General features: G+C 49.8%; 1 protein-coding gene across 2 annotated transcripts in view; it reads right to left on the reverse strand.

Annotated features, from left to right (window-relative positions):
- Positions 1-10,310, reverse strand: part of LOC144933470 (pyruvate dehydrogenase (acetyl-transferring) kinase isozyme 2, mitochondrial-like) — a 32,305-nt gene extending 21,995 nt beyond the window's left edge. For both annotated transcript variants that reach the window (XM_078858270.1, XM_078858279.1), the window contains exons 1-2: positions 9,818-10,310; positions 6,262-6,403 (exon numbers count right to left, since the gene is read on the reverse strand). In XM_078858270.1, coding sequence (XP_078714396.1) covers positions 6,262-6,403; positions 9,818-9,935 — 260 coding nt within the window. In that variant the 5' untranslated portion in view covers positions 9,936-10,310. The remainder of the gene's footprint in view (positions 1-6,261; positions 6,404-9,817) is intronic.
- Between the last annotated feature and the right edge of the window lie 16,227 nt (positions 10,311-26,537).

Below are 26,537 nucleotides of genomic sequence, written 5' to 3' on the forward strand. Positions count from 1 at the left end.
GGGGGGACCGGAGCAAAAAATCCAACAAGCTCAAACGACGTTAGCATGAACAAGAAGACTCAGCTGTTTGACGTTTTCAGTTCTTACACGGTCAAGGCGACGGATATGCAGCAGCAGCTGCTGCTGTTGTTGCTCACGCACGCCGAAACCCACTCAGCTCGCCGCATAAACACTTCTCAAGTCGTCACTTCTCAAGCGATCGTGACACCGATTTCCCCTTGACGCACAAGCTCAAAACGTATCTTGTTGTCGACTGAACATTACATAATACAGTACTGCAGCGGCAAAAGCACACATTATTGTGTGATGGGAGTAAGCAGTTTGTGTCTGCGCACACCACAAATGAGCAGTGTTGAGCGTTTATATAAATGCGGTGTTCTTCAACGACCCAGCAAAAATGCGCCAACATTGGGCCAACGTTTGCACGTGGTTGGAAGCGTTGGACTAACGTTGGCCCACAACGTTCCATGTTGACTGGAACGGCACGTTCTTGACGCGGTGGCAAGCGAGTGTGCCGCAGTGGCGGGATGTTAACTACCTCGCCTGATATACACGAGGTCGCGAGTTCGATCCCAACCCTGACGACTGCTGCTGTATATTTGGAGTTTGCATTATCTCCCCGTGGTCGCGTGGATTTTTATCCGGGTCCTCCGGTTTTTCCCTCCACATTTAGAATCAACATGTGTTTAGAGCATTTGACTGCTATAGATCTCCACATGATGTCACTTCATTCGGCTATTGTTTGTAGCCAGGTCGCTTCTGAAAAAAAACTCAATGAGCTTTGCCTGGTAAAATAAAAAAAAGCAATTGTTTAGTTGAGGCTCGAGAGGATATATTTTGAACTTAATTCGCACCATACGTAGCCAACCTTGCTGATTGGAGATGCATTTTAGACTCGAGTAGCTTAACTGGACATCTGGACGCCCATACCATTCAGGTAATCAGTGGGAGGTGAGGCATTCACCTACCCACCTGCACTGACCAGCATGGTGAAGTATGGTCGAACGACCGCAACGTATATTTCACAAAGACCATAACTCCCCCAGGCCCCAGCAGCTGTGGTTCCTCCAGCTATGGCATCGGTTGGGAAGGTGAAGCAGGTGGTACTAAGAATGACCGAGTGGCTACATTTATGCACTATGAAGAAGGTTCATTACCCAAAACGTCGCCAATTATTAACATTCAAGGGCAGTGTTAATGACGAAAGTGTTGAGTCTTTTTGTTCCCTGTGGCTGTGCACCAGTGCCAATGCAGCAGCAGCAGCATCGCCAAACATAGACCATCACGCAAACTCCGGTCATCATTCCTCGCAACAGCGGCTTCTGGCTAACTCGCGAACAAAGACGGTCATCGCATTGCGCCCTTTCAGATGCGCTTCTGCGGCCGTCTGGAACGCTCTTCCTTCCGATATTAGACAGCCACTGGAGCTATGCACTTTTAAATCATCTACATTGAATACTAATTTCTTCAAAACTGCTTTTTGTGTTAAGTTCGTTATCCTTCTCCCGTGCAGTTGGCTACATACGCAAACAGTTTTGAGTGTGAACAGGATACTGGACTGGTGAAAATGAGGCAGTACTGGTTGAAATATTACTTGACTGCACTTTGAAGTATTTCCTTTCCTCGTTAACCAAGCTTCAAAGCTCATGTGGGAGACTGGGAAGGTTGTTATTCCCATAAAACCTGAGAGAAAAAAAAAACTTTCCCAAAGTCCAGTTCAGTACTGAATACTGTATGTATTTCCGTTCGAGGTCCAGAGGTCAAATCTTGCATCTGACCCAGAGGTTTAAACCTCGCATCTGAACCAGAGGTTAAGCCTCGCATATGATTCAGAGATTTAAACCTCTGATCGGATCCAGAGGTTTAAACCTCGCATCTGAACCAGAGGTTTTAACCTTGCGTCTGACCCGGATGTTTTAACCTCGCATTTGAACCGGATGTTAAACCTCGCATCCGACCCAGAGTTTAAACCTCGCATCTGATCCAGAGGTTAAATCTCGAATCTGATCCTGAGGTTTAAACCTCGCATACGATCCGAACTCTGATCCATGAGATTTTAACCTAGGGATCTGACCCAGAGGTTTAAACCTCGGGTCTGGCAACACCTTCACAAAAATGCACACCCCTGCAAAAACGGGGGGGGAGGGGTGTGTTGCGATGTGTGGGTTGAGGGGGGTCACGTGCCCAGCTTCCCCCACCCATCCCCCACTCGTCCCGGCTAACTGGGACAAAGATCATGGTCACCAGAGGAGGGCATTTAGCCAGTGGCTGACCATGAGCCCTCGAGACCCGTACACTGGTCGTATAAAGCATCAGGTTAAGATGCTAAATTATAGCACAGAGGGGATGCAGCTATAGTAGTAGTAGTTATTGTTGTTGTCTTGTAAGCTGAGGGTTTAAATGATTGTGCGTGCGTGGTGGAATCGATTGAGGTTATCTTCGCGCGCAAACCAAAAAGTGCCCAAGTTGCATTTTTCAGTTATTAAAAAAACCGCTTCGCGTTTCCTGACCCCCAGGTGGCTGACCTTACCGGCAGCCTTCAAAAACAAAAATAGCACCGTTAAAACAAAACAGCGCCGCTCAACCCGTCCATAGCACGGCCTTTAAAAAAGAGTCAAAAGTATACAATGGGCGACGTTTCGGGTAATGGCTCTTCTTCATAAGAGGAGTAACATAGCCGTGATAAAATAAAAAGCATCAGTGGTGAATGGTATCTGAACCGGTCCTGGGCCTGATCTCGCCAATCTGGACAGACCAGCACGGTGAAGTATGGTCATAATTCCCATGGTCGACATGGCAACGGGGTGGCCCTTCTCTATCCAACATTGGATCGACAAAGAGCTGTACACTAAATAATTAAGGTAATCCACGTTGATTCGAATGAGGGGACGAAACTTGCAGATAAAGAAACTGGCCAACGGCACCCAAACCTTATCAGCACAGAGGGATTGAAGATGTGCTTCACTATTTCCACTTCAGCTGAATTCTATGTACTTGAAAACTAGTCCTTCAAAGTGTGAGGTTTATTTTGAACTCCTGTCATAAGGTTCTTCCCTTTTTAATGTATGATCATCTCATTTATCTGGCGGTGAGATTTAGAAAACATTTTTGTGAGAAAACGTGGGAGGATACTTGGACTTGTCCGGGCATAAAGTGCATGTCAAGTGAGGTCATCTCTGCAAGCTCGTTGAGTTAAAAAAAAAATTATGGGCCTAACGATTCGCCCCCATTTCGCGATTTAATGAATGGTCACGCTTCAATTTGAACATTGTGTCGTATGCAGTGGCCTCCAATGGCCAGAGAGACAAGTGAACCCATCACATCGGACGTACGAATAGAAAAATAGCAATTCTTACAGGAGCAATGTGATGCGAGCATCTCAAACGAAGTGAACAAGACTACAAACGAGACGGATAAAACGAGACAACAGAGAGTACGTTGAACTGCTTTCGCACCGTACGTAGCCAAACATGCTAATCGAAAGTGCGGGGAAGGGCAACAAACTAAACATTAAAATAAGTTCGTTAGGAATGAGTTTTCGATCTAGATATGAAAGTGTGTAGCTCCAGTGGCTTCCGAATATCAGAAGGAAGAGCATTCCAGATGGTCGCAGAAGTGCATCTGAAAGCACTCGATGCAGTGAGCGTCTTTGTTCCACGGCTAGCTAGGATTTGTTGTTTGCTGAACCGCAAGCCGTAAAGCATGACAATTCATATGGGTAAATTATTGCATGTCCATTTCACAGGTAGATCCCACAACAGCAGCAGCACAACTACAAATGGATGTGGGCAGGATGTAATTTAACAACTCGCGCTCATGATGTATCGGCCCTGAACTGACCGCACTGTTAAAAATAGCCTCGTCTTTCAACGATGCTTGTAAAATACATCTCCAATTGTCGTAACACCCTTCACATGCCAGCTGTCAGATTGGCTGCAGCGTGTATGCATGTCCGTGTGTGGTGTGATACGTAAACATAGCAACTGGGGAGACAGGCGACCGGGCATGGTGCTGGCCCACCCCCGCACTCCGGTGCCGTGCCCCAACAGTCTAGTAAAGCTACAAGGGGGATCTTCGTCTTTACGGTGGTGGACAGTGGTTAGCGCACTGCACCACAAATACCTTATGGCCTGAGTTTTATTCTTGGCTAAGGACAACACCATCAGCGGCAAGTATCTGAACCGGTCCAAAGGCTCTCTCTCTCTTAAGTCGACTGAAGCTTCAATGAGGAACCTGGGTGTGGTGTAGGCCTCGGCAAGGTAAGGTAAAAGTTAAAAGGTAAAAACAACGAGCCTACCTTTACCCTACCTTTTACCTTACCACAATACAATCACTCTACCCTACCTTTTACCCTTTAGCAGGTAAGGTAAAAGGTAAAAGGTAGAAAGCAACGAGCCTACCTTTTACCCTACCTTTTACACTTACCCCATACAAATTACCCGATTACAGGGTAATTACTAGGGAACTACTACACATGTATAACGGTAAATGCTAGGTAGAGCGCTTTTATCATATAGAATACTCTCGATTATTCCAATTTTACATGCTTGTTGTTGTTGTTGTCGTTGTTGTCGTCGTCGTTGTCGTATCCTCAAATCTTGTAACTAAATTTTTACCCACTTCCTAATGTGGTATCGACTGAAAACTTGGTATACTTATGTCATACTGATGACAACACTATATTCTATCATAAAAAAAATATATATTTTTAAACATTATTTTTAATATGTTATGTTTCGGCTTGGGTCTAATTGTCCACGCCCAACTGACGTTGGCTGTAAATCACCACAGTCTTACGTTGTGGCAAGCCTCCGGGCCACTTCCTGGAGTCGTGGAGTTCTGCCATTACGAGTACATTTAATAAAAGCGTGTTTTAAAAAAAGTTTTTTTAAATATTACTTATTAAATGGAGGCCACGGACTGCGCCACGGAGCTTTTATCGGTAAACAAGGTCCCGTATTTACCGGGTAATACTTCGCTCTTCCTTTACCCTACCGGGTAATTCTTCCGAGCTACCTTTACCCTACCCTTTACCTTACCCCTTGGCATGTCGACACCTTTACCCTTTACCTTTACCCTTTTACCCGGTAAAAAGGGTAAATTACCTTACCTTGCCGAGGCCTAGTGTGGTGTGTAAACATTAGCATTGGGAAAACAAAGGTGGCAATGTGGGATGCTAGACCCTCCCCCTCGCTCCCCCATCCTCATGTGCCATGCAACACATGTGTGCAGATGGTGGATGACAATCCTACTGCTTTCCAAGAATTGAAATATGTCCTTACTTTGCAGCAGTAGACAGCCTGTTGGGAACCTGACCATAGTGTTGAAGTATAGTGGAATAACCCAATTAGTTTCAAGGACAATGCATGCATTATCAAAGCATGTTTAGTTGCATGTTTTACCACAAGTTTGTGTGGTTAATGCAGACTTGATGCCTTGCAAAAGGTTTCTATTTTGGTGTTTGAACATCTTAACACCTGTTTTATTGCCAGAAAGAATAAAACCTATTCTTCTTTTTCATCAGTGATTGTCCAATGGATAGACTCACTCCCGTCATAGGAATGCGAAATTTCCACCACTGGCTCGGGCCTGTAAACAGGCTGGTTGTAGGCAGGGACCGAATGTCTTGTAACTTACTGACCCACCCCGACTGGACATCTGTGCAAAAGAGCTTCATAGTTCATTGGATTCCTCTGGTCTAAATCAAGATTCTTGTCTCGCCGAATATTTCCCACGTGGCTGGTAGACTGGAGTAGGTGGCAAGTAACCAGGATCCACAGTCATAGCGAGAGTAACACCGCAATGTTGGGGTTGTTTGCTGACACAGCAGCATACAGATCCAGCAGAAATTAAGCACTTGCCATGTCAAATAAAAACAAAGGCCATCCCCGAGTAGCTTACATAGGCCGTTGGGGCAAGTGCGGCCACAAAAGATAAAGATCCCCCATATAGCCTTCACGGACTCTTGGGGCAAGTGCTGTTAGCAAGCACCTATAAAGTCCTGCACGGCACACGAGGAGGTGGCTTGCCAGCACCACGCTCAGTCGCCTTCATCTCCCCAGTGGCGATGTTAACACACCGTACCAGGTAGTCATTTGAGGCTGAGTCGACCTATGGGAGGCCCAGTATCAGTTCAGAAAATCGTCATTGGTGTTGACCAACGAGCGGGAATCGAACCCGGGTCGCCGGGTTCGTAGCGCAGTGCGCTAACCGCTGCACTGCCGCTCCCCGCAAAGACACACGCACGAGCGAGCGGCTCACCAGCTCTGCACGAGTTGCACAGAGGGCGTGCTCAGGAGGTTGTCAGGGAGAAGGTTGATCTCCTTCATTATGTTGGCGAGCCGGACGGGTAGCTCCTGCCGCAGGAACACGTACGAGGTCCGCTCGCACGCATTTCGCGATCCTGAAAACGCGGCAGACAAAGGGACGGAAAAAAACACCAACCGGGTCGCGCTGTTATTTGCAAAGTGATTATATAATTGAACGCGAGCGAGCCATCTTAAATTGATTAGTGATGAATTATTTTCTAATTAAATAAAAGCAAACTGCCAATGAGCGCGTGATAACATGGCTATTCATACAATATAATCCTGTATGAGTATTCCGTGTAAACAGACCATCCGCGAAAAGATTACGATAACACAAAAGGGCATTTTATTACGCCATGCACAAAGATGATTGGTCAAGGGCACTTACGCCATGCACTTGAAATGTCACGGAAACATTCATGCCCGTGTTTGACCAACGTGCTATAGTAGCAAAATGAAACAAAAATCCTAAACAACAACCGCATATTTATTGTACATGCTAATGAAGTAATATGATTCGCACCCAACTACAACATAGCAAGGCAGTCATGGTACTCGCACACACACAATTCATTAACTCACACTAATCCACTACACAGGCGGATGTAAACGGTTACACAGAATACCATTACAACAGGAGTTCGTGAATAAAGCCACATTTCTGCACTCTCACGTTCGGAAAAGTGCAAACCGGGGCAAAGATTTTTATGTTTCAGTACCGTCTTGCCACTTGAAACAATGCATATTTAATGTATTGACCGTGAAATATGTGTAATCCGTTTAGTCAACACGGCTTGATGGTTCCTCTGTGTTCTCACTTGTTTGTGAACGCGTTAAACCACCACACTTACACATGCCCCATGCATGCTAAAACTGAACTATAAACAATTTTTACTTGACCAGGTAAGACCCACTCAGCAATATAGCTAATTTTCAGAAGCGACCTGGCCACGTTTAATAGCTCAAAGAAGTGGCTCATCACGTGGAAATTTACAGCACTCAAATACTCTAAACGCACGTTTATTGTAAATGTGGAGGGGGCAAAAGCAGAGGAACCTGAGAAAAATCCACTCGACCACGGGGAGAACATGGAACTCCAAATACACAACAGGCGTCAGGGTCGGGATCGAACCTACGAACCCTTGCATTCCAGGCGAGGGAGTTAACATCTCGCCACCATGGCGCTCCCGTGTGAATAACGTCTAAATCGACTACACATTCACATCGCACACGTACCACACCAATGCAGGGGGTGTAACGACACGTCCACTCGCGTATGAATATCGACTCTTACGCTCATGGTATGCGCATATAATCGCAAGCTGACAATTACAATGTGACCCCGCACTTCCAGTCACGAGAGGCAGATATATTTCAAAACGGTTATATGAAAAATAATACATTATTAACTACAATTGTGACAATTAAATAATGGGGATAGGTAACGTGGAGGTTAGGGAACGTGGCAAATGATTCCAGCACGATGTCACTCTTGTCGACACAGCTGCCCGTAATGGCATCACCACCTTGCCCCATTCCCAACTCTCACACCAAGGCCCTGCGCCATACGTTTCACACCTTTGCTCGGTGGTTGGTTCCATGCGCACGGCAACTTGGCTGCAGTCGCTGCACCGAGTGCGTTTTAATTCGCGTTATCTGCATTGCCTGCGTTAATTGTGACTTGTAACTTTGATCATTACCTGTGTATGGATAGTTTTCACGTGAATGTGCCATTCTATTGAGGGACTACTGTGCGTTATCACGGTGTGGTCTGGAACTGTTTGGTGGTGGTTTTTGCTGCCTTGCCCAATCTTGATGGATCGGACTTATAGAATTATTATTATTTTAGTGACTTGCTAACCATTTTCTCTATTCTGCGCTATCGTCCTTTGTATTGTTTGCTGTTGAAACCTACTGACCCGCCTATACCGGACATCTGTGAAAAAGAGCTTCATAGCTCATCGGATTCCTCCTTCAGTCCAAATAAAGATTCTGACCATTTTCCCTCTTTGTGTTCCGCCAGCATTGCTTGAAATGTGCTCGCCATTTCGTTTTGATGACTTCTCAACTGATGCAGCGGTGGAAGGCACGGTGGTGAGCGCGCCTGCGACCCAAGTTCGATTACCGGCCACGGCAAACATTTAGTGGCGTGTGATTCATAAACTGGTCCATTCCCTCTCGCACTTCTCCAGCGACTTACACTGGCCGGCGTGGTGAAGTATGGCCGAACAAACCCTATAATCCACATGGCGTGAAGCGGTCCTCATCTAGCAATGCTTTATTTGAATATCTTTGCATCGAGTTGTCTCACCAGCTAATTTTGCACTGCCCGTGACCTGATTCATCCATCTCGCCCTTGCAAAAAGACTGAATGTCTCAGCGGGATTTTACTTGTATATCAAACACATCGATGTGTGTGCTGTACGTTGAACTTCTTTTGCACGGTATGCTGCCGACCGTGCTAATCGGAGGTGCGGGGGAAGGACAACACACTCAACATCAAAAAGCATATCACAACCACCACGACGACCACAACCCATGCGAAATCCACCATGACGTCGGGATCGAACCCACGACCTCCTGCATATCAGGCGAGGTAGTTAACATCTCATAGCCACCGTGATGATGATGATGAGAGAGAGAGACACGCAAATTCCAAATATACAGCAGCAGGCGTCAGGGTCGGGATCGAACCCACGTCCTCCTGCATAGCAGGCGAGGTAGTTAACATCTCCTCGCCACCGTGATGATGATGAGAGAGAGACACGCAAATTCCAAATATACAGCAGCAGGCATCAGGGTCGGGATCGAACCCACGACCTCCTGCATATCAGGCGAGGTAGTTAACATCTCATAGCCACCGTGATGATGATGAGAGAGAGAGACACGCAAATTCCAAATATACAGCAGGCGTCAGGGTCGGGATCGAACCCACAACCTCCTGCATCTCAGGCGAGGTAGTTAACATCTCCTAGCCACCGTGATGATGATGAGAGAGAGAGACACGCAAACTCCAAATATACAGCGGCAGGCATCAGGGTCGGGATCGAACCAAAAATCTCCTGCATATCAGGCGAGGTAGTTAACATCTCCTAGCCACAGCGGTGCCCACTAACACCCACCAACCACCCACCAGCAGCACCAGAATAAACACGCGACGTCCATCTCTCTCTGTCATCAAACATCAACGCTACCCAAGTAGCGGCAGCCACAATCATGAGCATCAGCGGCAATCACCACCGACTGCCATTCCACACAGAGCACTGTCACTTTTGTTGCGCAGAGACTCCTGCCCCACCCCCAGCCCCCTTTAAAGCCTTCATGGGACTGTCGGGGCAAGAGTGTCGTCGTTAACACGCTGTTATTAATGGGGCCGCTACGGTGCACGGGGAACGCTCACGGCCAACACCAGCGACGATTATCTGAACCACTCGTGGACCCCACCCACCCCTAGGTCGACTCAGCCGCAAACGTGTAGAGCGCCTCGGCGCGGGTGACGTCTGTCTTACCGAAGTCGATGAACTGCTTGATTGAGAGCGGCGAAGGAGAAAACTTTGAGTAGTGCTCCAGTTGCCGGGGCAGGAGCACAAGCCCCGCGTTCTTCATCAGGAACCGAACGAGTTTCATGGTGGCGTCGGATTAAGGAGCTTGACCCCCTTCCCCCGTTAAGTTAGCGACAAAGCCCCTCTCAACTCCGTCGTCCCCCCACTACTGTGTCTCCCACCAACGCTAGGAACACAGCGACAAAACGACCCCGAGGGTTCAATCTGTTACCCCTTCGCGAACCCACAACGTGGACCGCCCTCCTCCCTTTAAACGGCTCGCGACGAGAGACGGACGCAGCGATGTGCTCTCGCTCGCTCGGCTCCAGGACGTCAGTTCGGGTTGGATTTTAAAAGTTAAAACGGAGTGAACGATGGACCCCGAGCCAGGCAGGGTGTAGGGCGAGAGCGAGTTACAAGCCACGGGGTTCAAGTCTATTCGCTCTCTCGCCTCCCGGTCCGTGTCAACAGCGGCGTGGTCATCCCGAGCTTTTATGCGCAAAGCGCCGCCCACGAGTGGAGCCTGCGGCCAATCAGCGTGGGTCGTCACTGCGAGCTGCAACGATCATGAAAAATTGAATACACTAGGAGACATTTCGGGTGCATGGCCCTTCTTATCGTCGGGTCCATACGGCGTACAGTCGTTTCAATACGGGGAACATTTTTTAGTGTCTATTTGTTTGTGTTTCTCCGTTGGGATGGGTCTTTGTAGGGTGAACGTTGAGATTTATAAGGGGCACGGGGTGACCAATAAGGTCTGAATTGGTCTCTAATAAGGTAGGCACCGATAAGGGGTTGACAGGTGTGAGTTTGCGTGTCCCTCTCTCCCCCGTGGTCGCGTGGATTTTTCTCCGGGTCGTCCGGTTTTTCCCTACACATTTAAAAACGTGCGTTTAGAGTATTTGACGGCTATAAACGTCCACATGATAAGGGCACTTTGTTGAGCTTTCATTTGTGGCCAGGTCGCTTCTGAAAAAATCTACATAGCTCAGTGGGCCTTACCTGGCGAAATATTCTATTTAAAATATTTCAGTTTAGTTCCATATGAAGAAATGGATGAGGGACAGTGTGTTATGAAGAAGTGCCATTGCATGAAACGTCGCCTTTGATGTTTTTTGAAAGGCCACAGTGGTTTTTTTATTTAAAGCTTTCGTGACTACAGGGATGCCTATTCTTGGTTCTTTCGGTTAAGTCACGTAGAAGGGAAATAATAAAATAATAAAAATATCTTTTTTTATTCACGAACGTGTTCAGTTGTTTTATTTCACGTGATGATACACCACTGGCAAACGCAAACTTCAACAAACAATTCCATGCCCACTGTGCCTGCTTGTCCCAACGTGCCGAGTTAATGAGATCGTGGCGATGATCAGTGGAACAGTTCATTTGTAAGATAAAGCGTATAGGGTGGAATTAAAGGTATGCAATGCGGATTATTCAACGTGGTTTTACGGGTTGTTTGATGTCAGCAGAGTCTACGTTCGGCATACGGGTAATTCTTAATATTGTACTCAAATTATTTCGAAATAAAGTTTGACGTTCAGATGGGAATCGGGCCGGATGTATGCGTGTTGAACTTGTTTCGCACCGTACGTAGCCAACCGCGCTGCTGATGATGATGATGCCAAGTTTCTCGCACGAGGACACATTCTCAATTGTTGTGCTGCAGAGAGTGACTCTGGGACACGGTGAGATGGATCCGACTCCGAGCTCACAACAGTGACACATATTGTCTTGTTTGCACTTAGGTGGAGAGTTTCATGGCTATTACGTTGTCGTGATTGATGATGACCGCGATTGCAATTGACGGCTTTGGGAGAGGTCTTTATCGAGCAGTGGATAGTTCACGCATGATGATCAAGTTCAAGTTCATTTATTAGGTATAGCCCTGTGAGCCATTCGGCTCTTGAATCGGGTGCAACCGCAACAAACAAAAAACATGAACAAGAAAACATCTTAAAGTGAATATGTGACTAAGTGCAAACAGAAAATCCAAGAAAAGACAGCAAAATATTGCAGAAAAAAACACCGTACACCAACGCTGTGTGCAAAAATAGCAATGGGATGCAAGTCAAACAACAACAACAACAACCACAAGACAACTTAGATTAAGGCCATCAGGCTTACTCCGTACTACAACAAACAAACATGGCCAAAGCAATAGACTTTTCGAATCACAAAATAAAGCAATGAAAAAGTGATCATAGGAACTGTGATGGAATTTTCACAATAAACGACAAACAACATGTACTACCAAAACCCTGATGACCGTAAGACATAGCGACGGCTTGGGGGGAGGCATTCATCCAGCAGTGGACAGGACGTGGTTGTTGACGACAATGAGCAGCTTGCAGTGCACTCAGCACCAGGCGCGTTGTCTCGCATCAACATCAGCTGGCGTTTGCACTGACGTCACGGGAGCTGTTTTCGCGGAGTGTTGGCTACGTGGGGTAAGGCGGGGACAGAGGAGTGGGGGGGGGTCAGTGGGACATTTGCAGCACGTAGCGCCCGCGCCCCGGCTCAAGCGATGCCTTTCTACGCGTGCGCACACGCACACGTGTAACACACGAGTGTGTGCACAGACACACGTGTAACACACGAGTGTGTGCACAGACACACGTGTAACACACGAGTGTCTGTGCGCACAGACACACGTGTAACATACGTGTAACACACGAGTGTTGCACAGACACACGTGTAACACACGAGTGTGAGCACACACACATGTAACAACAACAACCGCCATTCGCCACTAAGTGGCGGTGACGTCACCACGACGCTTGTGCCAGGCCATGTGCACCTTGAGGCCACGTGAAGTGTCGAACGCCCGCTGGCAGGAGGTCACGGGGCAGACCCAGGTGCCACGGGTCGACTGACTGAGATGACACGAGTGTGCACAGACACACGAGTAACACACGAGTGTGTGCACAGACACACGTGTAACACACGTGAGTGTGTACACACACGTGCGTGAAAGGAAGCGGTAGTGGAGTGGTTCGCGCGCTGCGCTGCGAACCCGGACCCCCTAGGTTCAATTCCGGCTCACGGCCAACAGCAGTGACGATTATATCTGAACCGATCCTGGGCCGTGCCTAGGTCGACTCGACCACAATTGAGTACCTGGTGCGGTTGTGTAAACATCGCCACTGGGGAGACAAAGGCGGCCGGACGTGGTCCTGGTCACCCATCCTCTCGTGTGTCGTGTTGGCCATCATAGGTGCTCGCTAACAGCACTTGCCCCAACAGTCTGTTACAGGCTATACGGGGCATCTTTGTCTCTCTGCGGATGTCTTCGTCTGCATGTGTCTGTCTCTCTGGCTTTGTCTCTTACATTGATATGGACTGACGAAGTTTATATTTTCTCCGGTTTTCCCTCCACATTTAGAGAATCAACGTGTGTTTAGAATATTTGGCTTATCACGCGATAAGGCCACTTCGTTGGGATATAATTTGTGGCCAGGTCGCTTCTGAAAAAGAGCTGTGTAGCTCAATGGCGCTTACCTGGTAAAATAACGTTTTTTAAATATGTTTTCTAATTAACCACGGACGAAAAACAACACACACACACAAAGACACGAGGACAACAACATTGCTCCATTCTTCCTCTTTCCACGTGGCTGGTCACCGACGCAGCGGTAAGCACATTTGTTGAGGGACGCCACGTAACCTGCCGCACGGCCGGTTGTGCTTCAAAGTGCACGCGACCAGTGCCTCACTAAATTTAGCCTTGACCCCCCCCCCACACCCGCACCCCCCCCTCACTCTCGTCTCGTTAATTCATGACGCGCTCGTATGGTAAGGAGATATGTGCCCACGAGCCACACCATCACCGTCACAGTGTTCCCCCTCAGCTGCCATTGGTTGGTCCACGGGCTGCGTCGTGTTTGCGGCATGGTGCGGCGTGTGATGAGTTCGTGACGTTGCCAAAGAACAAAACAACAAATGATGCCCTGTTCGTTATTGTTAAGTTGTACTCACCACGTGGTGAGTACAACTCAGTACAACTCACCACGTGTACAACTCACCACGTGGTGAGTACAACTTAATAACGAACAGCAACATGACAATGTGGCAAAATAACTTTTTTTTAACAAGTGCCTATTACCTCCTGTGACGTGTGATCAGTCAAGTCAAAGTGATTCCCTGCTCAAATGGGTATTGATACGGTGCTCGGCTCCTGTTTGCAGCCGCGAGCCAGTGGTGGAATTTCCATATTCCTATGGTGGGGGCCAGTCGACTCACAGGGCAACCACTGGTAAGTTCCCCACGAAGTGGGGCCTATTGTATTGACCACATGGGGGATTATGGGCTGAATGGGTTGAGAAATACGGACAAAGAAAATGGAACGTGAGCTGAAAAGTGTGCAGAAAAGCGTGCAGAGGTGCGCGCTTGGAATTATTACCGAGACACAGAAAGAGGAACATGTGCATTACAGAACATACACCGGTCAATGGCATCATTCAAAGTGTTAAGAGAGAAAAGGGATGATGGCCGGTGGTCGAGACTAACGACGGAGTGGCAGACAAAGGAGAAGGAACACGACTGAGAAGAGCACGTCCACCGCTAGAGACGGAGCGATGAGTTCAACTCCAATGCAGGAGCGAGATGGATTGTTGCATGTGTTGAGAACTAGTCGACGATGACTCGGAGACGGCTTGAAGGTTAAGGGCTTTCGCCAAAGGTTTATTAAATATATTCCAAATAGCACAAGAGTGTAACAACTCCCAGGGGTTAGGGGTCCTACACTGAGTCCTGGTCCCTGCCCGGCTAGCCCCGGTCTCTCTCGTGTCCGATCGGGGACTCTGCCAACTCCAGCGAACGGAGAGAGAAGCACCTCTATCGGCTACCACCGGCTTCTCTCCAGACTCACTACTCAATCCCTCTACCCCAAGTTCCCTCTTCACTCTTCTACTCTTAACCGTTCCCACAGTGACCCCGCTTTCGTCACGGGGTCCCCCTTAAGTACTCGAGGAGACATGACGTCATCGAGCCGCCCAGCGCGCATGACGTCACGTTCCATGACGTCATCGCACTCGACGGCACACACGACGTTACATCCCTATTTTACTCCTCTACACATGTGTAGTGACAGGGTGCCATCTGTTGACCATGAAGGGTAACTACGGGTATGGGTGCGCTATATAAGGGGGGCGTAAATGGGCCAAGGGTCAGAGGCCGGGACCAGTCGGGGAGCTCCTGGAACCTGCATGAGAGTTCTAGAAGGGGGGGCGTGGCCAGAGTCGGGGCTTGGCCACGCAGAGGAGTATATAAGAGGGAGGTAACCGGAGGTTCGGGGCTGTCGTGAGGGTTCGGGCCCTGGCTGCCGTCGCTGTATTCACCATCATCTCTTTTTCATCATCCGGCCGTGTGACCGGTCCGCTGTACGGTCCCCATCGTCGTCGTCGCTGTATTAGTCAACCAGCTATATAGTTAGACGCCGGCGATGTGGCTGTGTGAGCGGGTCAGCTATACGTAGCCCAGTGTATATGTGGCTCAGTGATTCTGCCTGTGAAGTGTGAGATATAAACAAGGAGCCTTCTCTACACGTCGTGTCTCGGAAGTCGCTCACGACACGTGTAAAGATTGTGAGCTCTGAGGCTCAGGAGGCCTACATTCAGCAGTGGATAGCTCATGGGTGATGATAATGATGGTGGTGGTACAGTAGAGTACACGAGTTCAACTCGGCATACAAGCGGTGTAACAATGCATCGATCAATCAAATATCGATTTGTGTTCATGGCTCCCTATACATGACTCAAATCGCAAGAGAGAATCACAATCGCTGTTTTCCAACCCGCATACGTTGCATGAAGTAGTGGTGTTACATCTCCCTGACAGCCAGCCGCTAGTAGCCGCTAAATTTAAATAATAGATTAAAGAAGAAAGCCGTATTGTTGAATTGATTGCTGATGACGATTTTTATAGGATATATATATACACAATCTATTGTTGACTCGACGTGGGACCCTAGAAGCCATGACCACAAGTCAAAACACCAGACCAGAGCAAGAGGTAATTAATTGCACACGTAGTGGAATATTTCAAAAGTACACCGTGAACTCACTTTGGCGTGGCCCTTGGACGTGGGAGGAATAGCTCAGTACCCCCAACCCCCTCACGCCCCACCCCAGCACCCTCTCACCCCACCCCCGACAAAGCGAGCGTATTTGGTCACAAATGTCTGACCCCCCACCCCCCCCCCCTAAGGTGCGTGACGTCATTTATGGACGGCCCCTAAGCGCGTGTGTGCAGACGGACAGACAGACACATTTTTTTATAGGTAAGATATCTCTGTCCCTTCACTTAAGGGCACTTTCTTTTTCTTTCATGTGACACTTTGGCATTTTGAGACCGAATACTGTAAAACAGCTCAGAGAGGAGGCATCATTAATCCCAAACCTGCGGCGAACAGCAGTGCACTTTACCGTGCCACGTGGTCAATCTGCCCTTGCATTCTGGGGGCTCATCGAGCTCCAGGATTAAAGGACGTCAGTAAAAACACTCAAGATAACGGGTGTGTCCCTCCCCCCCTCCACATGAATAGCGAAAACTGGACTGAATGAAAGAGGGAATTATTAATAGCGAATAAATGACGGTGAAACGAATTAACGATGGTGAAATGAACAATGGTGAGACATCGTGAATACGAATGATCGTGAATGGACGAATGATTGTGAGCGAATAATAGTGGATGACGGTGAATGAGTAATTGGGAAGGAATAACAGTGAACGAATGATAGTTAACTCATGATTGGGAACGAATCATCGTGATGGATGTGAATGGACAACTCGATGGTCGTGAATGAATGATAGTAAGTGAATGATAGGGAACGAATAACAGCGAATCACAGTGGCAAAATCGGTCAAGGAAACCTGAGTGAGTTAGCCTCGTGCCAGACCAAAGGACGGGGGTTGGGGGAACCGGGGGGGCATATGCCCCCCCCCCCAAAAATCGCCTACGCGTTCGGCCTTTGGCCGAGTTCCTGAGCGATGCGATCAGTGGCCCATATGGAAAAATCACAGGAAGTCACTTACCAGCGCGTGTCACGCTCGCAAACATTCACGAGTGTAACGTTTACGGCATTGGCATCATCATCATCAGGCATTCTCTGGCCACTGTTGGAGAGAGGTCTCGCCTCAAGCCGTCGTCATCGCACCTCCGATTAGCACGGTTGGCTCTACGTACGGTGCGAAAGAAGTTCAACATACATACATCCCTCGTGGTCATGAGTGCCATTAATTATCACCAGCCGTGATGTAGCGATCCACTACTGGATGAAGGCCTTGCGAAGCTGTGGCCATCTGTCACGATCCTGCGATGTCATTATATCCACCTAGCACCGTCACCATGTATGTACGGATATGTTGAACTTCTTTCGCACCGTACGTAAGCCAACTGTGCTAATCGGAGGTGCGGGCGAAGGACAACAAATGGGATATTAGTTCATCACTCCATCTCCTCCGTTGGCGTCCTCTCGGATGCGCCCAGTGGCCATTAGCCGTGTTACGTATCACGTAAACCGTACCTTAATTCGTCCGTCTAATTATGCTGAATCTGAGAAGAAAAAAATTGCAGTATTAGCAATGTTAGACAAATAAATTATTAAGTTAAAGTAAATAAAAACATATCTGTGTGCGTGTGCCTTAAGCACGAACTACATTATTTACTGCAGACAGTAATCTCAGCCAGCTGGGCAAAGGTGCAATAGCGCTGCCAACTCTGACCAAGTGCCGTTGGAGGTGAGGCATGAGGTCACGTCATCAGTGACACGCATTCATTTATAGTCCGTCGTTCCGTTTATAGCTCCAGCACGTAAAGTAGGACAAGGGTGACGGATGCACCAACACTTTTAAAACCGAATGAATTCTTCTTTTTAATGCATTTCTACATATTTTTGGGGCTCATGACCTGACCTGGAGAGTGAGCAAAAAGAAAAACCCTGAAGCGGAGTATGATTGGTTCTGTGTGATTAATCTGTGTACATTACACTCTGGAGACGCGGGCTGGGAAAATGAAAACAGACACAGACTATTCCAGGGCCAGAGTGGAATGCGGCTCCACTTGGACCCTGGCTCCCCCACTCGGACCCTGGCTCCTCCACTCGGATCCTGGCTCCTCCACTCCGACCCTGGCTCCTCCACTCCGACCCTGGCTCCTCTACTCAGATCCTGACTCATACGCTTGGACCTTGACTCCGCCAGAATCCGTTTCGGCTTAGTCCCGCCAAAAAAGATCATGTCAAATTGGCTGTTAATGACATGCTAGCTGCTGATATTATCTCCCCTTCCACCAGCCCCTAAGGAGCATCCATCGTGCTTGTGAAAAAGCACGATGGGTCCTTGCGGTTGTGTGTAGATTTCCGTCGTCTTAATAAAATTTCTGTGGCTGACGCTTACCCTCTTCCTAGAATGGATGAGTCACTGGATGCTCTGGCAGGAGCACGGTTCTTTTCCACATTGGACCTGCTATCTGGCTTTTGGCAGCTCCCTTTTGACGACGAATCAAAACCCAAGACCGCTTTCCGAATGCCACAGGGCCTGTTCCACTTAAACAGGTTGCCCATGGGCCTTCACTCGGCTCCTGCGACGTTCCAGCGATTAATGGAATTGGCTTTAGCTGGGCTCCAATGGGACGCCGGCTTGATTTACTTAGCCAATGTCGTTGTCTTCAGCAGGACGTTGGAGGAACACCTCGAACGTCTGAGGGCTGTATTCCTGAAGATGAGGTGCGCTAATTTAAAGTTTAAGCCACAGAAGTGCAACCTCCTCCGGGAGTCTGTGGGTCACTTGGGACACGTAGTAAGTCGGTCGGGTATCTCCACAGATCCTGCTTAGATGCAGTGTGTCAGTTCTTGGCCTACTCCCACTTCGGTCAGTGAAGTCCGTAGTTTCATTGGGTTTGCCTCATATTATCGACGGTTCGTCGCCGACTTTGCCACCATTGCCAAACCCTTACAAGCCTTGATGGCAAAAGGTGTAAAATTATATTGGGGTCAGGAGGAGGAGGCTGCTTTTCGCTCCCTTCGCGATGCCCTGGTGAGTGCTCCGCCTCTGAGTTACCCTGATTTCATTGAGCCCTTTGCGCTCGACACAGATACGAGTAACACCGGCATTGGTGGAGTGCTCTCGCAGGTCATTGGGGGAGTCGAACGCGTCATCGCCTATGGCAGTAGGGTGGTATCCTCAGCAGAGCAGCGCTACTGTGTCACCCGCCGCGAGCTGTTAGCCATCGTTCTTTTTTATTCAACAATGTCGGCCGTACCTATACGGCCGGCATTTCACCATCCGTATGGACAATTCGGCACTACAATATGTCCTTCGTGTTGACCATCCATCGAGCCAATTGTCTCGGTGGCTGGAAGTTCTCCAAGACTTACATTTTACGACCACCTACCGTAAGGGCATTCGTCACACGAACGCGGATGCCTTGTCACAATTGGCACCCGGCACTGAGTGTGCCTGTTTCCTTGGGTTGGGACGTTGCAAACCGCAGGGTGATAACTCGTCCACAGTCCTGGCTGCTGCTGATGTGCCGCCTCCTGAGGTCCCTATCATGCTAGAAGGCAGGGATCCATTGCTCGATTTGACCCTTGCCGATTGGGGCCGCCTCAAAATGGAGGACATGTCACTACTTGCGTTGCGTCGTCGGGGGAGTGGATCCACTGAGGACGTGGTAGGGATTGACTCTCTGGTTTTGCGTGGTGGCCTTCTCATGCAATGGAATGGTAGGTCCTTCCGTTGTAAAATTGTTGTGCCCTCTGCTCTGCGGGGTAGGGCCGTTCTGGCCACGCACGAGCGACACCTGCATCTGGGAGCCCACAAGGCCCTTGCCATGCTCCAGCTTGGTAAGGGATGTGTCAGACATCCTTATGGGCTGTACTCAGTGCGCCCAACGGAAGCTGCCACCGACGGCGTCCAGTCCGCTTCTGCAATTAATTCGGGTCACCCGCGTCAATGAGCTCGTCGCGCTTGACATCTTGGGGCCGTTTCCTGCGACACCTAGGGGTAATAAGTACCTACTGGTTGGCATAGAATATTTCACTCGATGGCCCATGGCCTGGCCGCTCGCCAACCAGTTGTCCACAGCCATTACCGAGGCCTTCGTCCAGGGCTATGTCCTGGACAAGGGTGCTCCGGAGCGGCTGCTGAACGACCAGGGAAAGAATTTCTCTAGCTCCCCGCTGCGTGAGGTGTGTGACCTCCTGTGTACTAAAAAGGTTCATACCTCTCCATACCACCCACAGACTGACGGGATGGTGGAGCGGCTCCACAGGACACTCACGTCCATATTATGCCACCAGGTGTGCGACTCACAAATCGATTGGGATCTTCAAATTCCCGGAGTTCTGGCCGCCTATAGGATGGCCCCCCACGCAGCAACTGGGTCCTCCCCTTTCTTTTTGATATATTGGCGGACGTTGACCCCTCCATGGAGGCCCAGCTGCGGGTTTCCGCACCCAGCGCAAGGTCGAAATTGACTAACCACGTTAAATTCAACGTTTTGAAATTAGCTGAGGCACAGGAGGCCGCCATCCAAAACTCGAACTCTCGCCAGAAGGCGAATGAACGTCTGCGTGCGCACCGGTCACACACACATGGGTGGAAGCAGGGAGACAAGGCCTGGCTACATTGTCCCCAGGTGCCATTGGCGACATCGCCCAAACTGCTTCGGTCGTGACGGGGGCCTGTCGAAATTGTACAGGTCGCATGCCCGCAATGTGTCCGGATTAGGTGGGGAAAACGTTGTTGGTACATCCACCCATCGCGTCTAAAACCGTTCGTCGCGCCACATACCTCTTCTACGTATCACAAGGGCCGAGCATGTGATGTGTCCGTTGACTCTGAGAATGTGGTGCCGCCGCCTGATCCTCGCCTGCCACTAACTGTCCCGTCTTCAGATGCCTCGGAATTGACGGCTTCCCGGACGCCTCCACCGCCCAATCCCGATGGCGAGGGTGCAAACGGGCAGCCCGCTTCGTCCACTCAGGGGCAGCCCGCATCCACCAGCGGGCGACCCAGCCCTGCCCCTTACGATGGACCAGCCACTCGGACTCGTGCTAAATTGCACCGTTTTTCATGATGATTTTTTTAGTGGAACCATCACACCCACACGCTCGTCGCGGCAACCACTTACCTATTAACGTGTTCCTTCTCTCGCTGCGGATTATACGTCGATTTTATGTGGGATGCGTTCGGTCAGGGCTGGTGGCGGTGATGTGTATATTTGTACATAGTGTTCATTTGTACAGGTGGGTTGGGGTATTTATTGGGGGTGTCACTGTTATTGTTGCTATTGAGGCATACACAGTTCGGGTTTGTTTACATTTTTATTAACATTGTTGTTGCAGCCGGGACGGTTGCGTGCTGCTACAGAGGGGGTGATGTAACGGTGTTATTGGACGGACATACACCGTATCTCGGGGGGGGTTCCCACATCTGTCCCATAGGGGGCAGTCAACGGGCTGAGCCAGTACCAGGGAAGTAGGGCTCAAGGGACAAACAGTCAACCGGCAGAACGGATCCTGGAGCGAATGGGCCAACCCCCAGGTGGGGGGGGGGGGGGGCTGTGGGGGAATGATGTCACCCTTCCAGAACCTGGTGGAAGGCTCTGGTAGGGAGGCGTGGCTAGAGCGGAGCAAGCCTGGGAGCGGGATAAAAGGCTGGACCCCGAGAGGGTCCGGGGAGTGCTGCCAGCGAAGACAGAAGAACCAGTTGAAGACAGAAGGCCGGCGAGCCTAGGACCCTGGACTCGTCTGACCCGCAGTCCTTGTCAGGGCCGGGTCCGTGTAACCTGCAGTGGTCGAGACCTGCACCTTGGTGGGGTCAGGTCAGACTAGCCGAGACACTAGCGCAGGGATAGGGCGAGTTCCATGGAGAAGTGTATCCCCTTAGCTAGCGGATGGAGGGGCCGTTACCTTTCCTGTTAGAAGGTGTTGTGTTGTGTTCACGGGTTGGTGTTATAATAAATAAGTGTTGCCTCAACTATCCGTCTACGGCGTCTGAAGAACCCACTATATTAGTATTGCTCTGTTAGTATTGTAATGTTAGTATTGCTAGATTAGTATTGTAATGTTAGTATTGCTATGTTAGTATTGTAATGTTAGTATTGCTATGTTAGCATTGCTATGTTAGTATTGTAATGTTAGTATTGTAATGTTAGTATTGCTATGTTAGTATTGCTATGTTAGTATTGCTATATTAGTATTGTAATGTTAGTATTTCTATGTTAGTATTGCTATGTTAGTGTAATGCGGGCGTGAACGGCCTCGCGGGGATGACGTCACGGGGGGAGGGGTTAGGTCACGTGAGAGAGAGGGGTAAGGTCTTAAGGGAGAGAACCGGTAGAGACGGGGTGGGGGAGTATGGGAATAGAGACAGGGTGAGGCCACGCAGGGCGGAGAGTGGAGTGTGGCGAGATCGCCACGCGGTAAGACTCGCCACCGTCGGCCAGCGGTGACCGGGCAAGGGAGGAACAGGGAGCAGCGGTGGAGCTGCAGTGAGAGCAGCTGAAGGACTGCACAAGGGAATCTGCAGCAGAGCTGCATCGGAGTGGAGAAAGGCTACGGGAGCGAAGGCAGCTGTCGAGCTGCCAAGCGGGGAGGCTCTGAGCGAGGGCCGTGTGGGACAAGTGTAAAGAACCCAAAAAGGACAACGGAGACAGACACAGTGAAAGAGTCCTTTATTACACTGGTGTCAGAAGTGAAACGGCATGTCAAAACAGCTCAAAAGAAAGAATATTCCTGCGCCATCATCTGCTACACATCCGACGACGACGACCTTCCTCAGGCGGTGGACCTGCCTGCGATGGAAGAGGAGATCCGTGCGGGAACGAGTACGGGTCCGGGTGTACAAGATGTCGCCGCGTCGGTGGACCCGTCCGCGCCGGAGGACGCGGACTTACGATGGGGACAGATGGCGGCGCAGCTGGAGACCTTGAAAATCGTGCTGGCGCAATTGTGCGAGCTCGTCACGCCGAGGACGGCGTTGGGGAGGGTCGATGGTGGTCTGCAGGCCGCCGCCTTGCCTGAGCTGTCAGCGCCATCTGCCACGCGGCACGAAGACGCCATCTTGGGCGTGGCAGGGGAAGAACGGCGGGAAGCCGCCATCTTGCGCTCTCCGCGGCGGGAGGCCGTTATCTTGGACACGTTGCAATGCGACGCCATTTTGAATATGCCGCGTGATGAGTCATCTGCTGAGGACGGCGCAACAAGGAGTCGCAGTCGTCATCTCACAACCGTTAAAGAATTCTCCATCGGTGGCGATTGGAGTGCTTTCGCCGGCTGATTTTTGGCGGCGGTGCGCTCTGCAAGGTGGACTGACGCTGAGGCATTGGAGGTTCTACCGACTCTTCTCGACGACGAGTCGGTGCGATTCTTCCATTCTATAAAGGCCGAGAAGAAGAAAACGTTGAGAGGAGTCTTCGACGAGATGGCAGATGCATACGAGCCACCGGATGATGCTCATCGCCGGTTTGTTCAATGCCAGCGAGCACCCGAGGAGTCGCCGGTGGCATACAGGGGTGCTGTCTTGGAGTTGGCCATGGCCGCATACCCGGAGACGGAGCCTGACCTACTCGAACCTCTCATTTTGGGAAAAATGCTCGAGCTGTCCCGGGATTTGGGGATCCCTATGCCGGTGTGTGGCCACGAAAAGCTGACATCCCGGGCGGCCGCTAAATGTCTAGATGCCCAGTTCAATCTGCGCCGTTGGAAGCAATACACGGTGTGGACGGGGGGGCCCATCATCGAGGGAGGTGCCGTGGGTTGGGATCCCAAGAAGGCGGTGTACGTTCCTGACCGGGGGGGGCCCGCAGGAGCTGACAGCCGCATCTGCTCAGTGGTCGGCCCGCAGTAGGCCGGGGCCGCGATCTGCGCCGCCGACGCGGGAGCGTCGGGACGGGGGGCCTGCGGCGCGGCGTAACGACATCGACTGCTTCCGCTGCGGTCGTAAGGGCCATTATGCCAGGGACTGCTGGGCCCGTATCTCAGGTCCGCCCCAGCAGGAGGCCTCGACAGCGGACGCGCCACGGAAGGATCCTCCAGGACAGGCAAGTCGGTGCGCACCAGACACCCGGCAACGCTTGACACCTCATTCATCACCATTGTCGCGCGATCCGGGTGTTGTTAATAACGAGAGGCCATCGACTGGGCCGTGTCGTTCGGTAACGCAGTGGCGTAAATTGGCACGGCGGGTCGTCGCGGCCGCTACTGGTTCGTCCACTGTACCTGGTTCTATACAGGGGGTTGACGTGCGTATTTTAGTGGATTCCGGAGCGTCCGCGACCATTATATCGGATGTAATTTTCCATCTGTTGGGCATCCCACCAGAGGCCATGCGTCCGGTTTACGATTCCTGCGTCGCGGCGAACGGGGGTAGTATGGGCATTGTGGGCCAGGTGGACGCCAATATATCTATCGGAGGAGTGTCAGCCTCGGGAATTGTGTTAATTTCGAGGTCCCTTGCGGTTCCTTGTTTGTTGGGAACTGATTTTCTGGCCAAAATGCCCATTCTAATTAGAATTAATGAAAACTGTATTGAATTACTGGGGGGTCGTAAAATTACATTTCTGCCGTCGCCCTGGGGGCGACCGGTCGGCCAGGTGCAGGCGCTGTCCGAGGTATCTGTGGACATTCCACCTGGCTCACAGATGCTTATCCCCTTGCGATATCGGAAACCTGTGCCTGGTCGTCAAGGTGCAATTGGGGTTTTGTTGTCGCCGTCCGCCACCATAACGGGCGGATCGGCACTCGTAGGGGCGCAAACTATTGTCCGGCCGGACCAGCAGCCATTTTTGCAGGTGCTTAATGGAAGTACCGAAAATGTGTGTGTGCCAGCTGGTACGGTTGTGGCACATGCCACTACGGCGTTTACTGCCCAAGATTATCTGGGCAGCCAGGTCATGGTTGCCGGGGTTTCGGGGCCTGGGGCCGCAGATAATCGCTGGATCGCCGAATTGTGCGGGGAAAATCCTTCCCTTTCCGGGGACCAACGTTGCGCGCTTCGTAAGTTATTGTTGAGTTATTCTGACGTGTTTAGCTCAGACGATTTGGACTTGGGACGCACCTCATTGCTTTCCCATCATATTGACACAGGGGACGCGGCCCCTATTCGGTTGAACTCGCATCGGATGAGTCCGGCGGAGCGAGATCATGTTCGAGGGGCAGTGGATGACATGTTGGCTGCGGACATAATATCTCCATCTAACAGCCCATGGGGCGCGCCTGTTGTTTTCGTTAAAAAGAAAGACGGGAAATTGCGATTTTATGTGGATTTTCGGAAATTGAATAAAGTGTCCGTGGCAGATGCGTACCCCCTGCCGCGTATGGACGACTCCCTCGATGCCTTGTCGGGGGCGAAGTTTTTTTCGACGCTAGATCTCTTTTCGGGATTCTGGCAGCTTCCCCTTGACGAGTCCTCGCGGGAAAAGACTGCTTTCCGTACGCCGCAGGGGTTATTTCAATTTAATTGTCTTCCGATGGGGTTGAATGCTGCCCCTGCCACATTTCAGAGGTTGATGGAACTGGTATTAACGGGCTTGCAGTGGGAGACATGTCTGATATATTTAGACGATATTATCATCTTCAGCCGCACATTTGACGAGCATTTACTGAGGTTGGAGGCGGTGTTCGCCAGGATGCATTCCGCTAATTTGAAATTCAAACCTAAGAATTGTCAGTTTAACACGTAGGCTTTCGCGACCAATATTGTTCATAATCAACGATTTTTGGGTTTAGATCGCGTTATTTATAAATGTGTCGTAACCCTCTACCACCCGACACGGCCAATCAGTAAAAAAAGTGTCACGTTGACAAAAGACAAATAGTTCACTGCTTTAGCCCACCGGTGTGTTGAAGCGTGAAATCACAACATTTACAATTTGAGTACGACGTTTCGCTGGTAATTGCATCCAGCATCATCGGGCAATTCGCCAGAATGGTGAGGCTCTGCTGTGTCTCCCGTTCTTATATAGAGCAGCAGCAGGGTGACGTCATCATTAACTCATTAACTCATCAGGTGCAAAGATTTGAGGGGGGGGGGGTTATTGTAATTATTTACTTGATTAGTAATAAGGCTATTGTTACGATGCGAGTTGTAGATTAGTAATCATTTGGAATGTGTTCTATTGTGATTATGCTACATTAATAATCAGTTAGTGCTTGTTTCCCTTATAAGGAATTGTAATGCATCTTATTTAATAATACGCTTCCAGGCCGCACTAAGCCTGTAGTGTAATCGCTCAGACAGCTACAGGCTTAGTGCGGCCTGGAAGCGTATTATTAAATAAGATGCATTACAATTCCTTATAAGGGAAACAAGCACTAACTGATTATTAATGTAGCATAATCACAATAGAACACATTCCAAATGATTACTAATCTACAACTCGCATCGTAACAATAGCCTTATTACTAATCAAGTATATAATTACAATAACCCCCTCCCCCTCAAATCTTTGCACCTGATGAGTTAATGAGTTAATGATGACGTCACCCTGCTGCTGCTCTATATAAGAACTGGAGACACAGCAGAGCCTCACCATTCTGGCGAATTGCCCGATGATGCTGGATGCAATTACCAGCGAAACGTCGTACTCAAATTGTAAATGTTGTGGTTTCACGCTTCAACACACCGGTGGGCTAAAGCAGTGAACTATTTGTCTTTTGTCAACGTGACACTTTTTTTACTG

This window comes from Lampetra fluviatilis, chromosome 1, assembly GCF_964198595.1.
Source record: "Lampetra fluviatilis chromosome 1, kcLamFluv1.1, whole genome shotgun sequence".
Lineage (NCBI taxonomy): Eukaryota > Metazoa > Chordata > Hyperoartia > Petromyzontiformes > Petromyzontidae > Lampetra > Lampetra fluviatilis.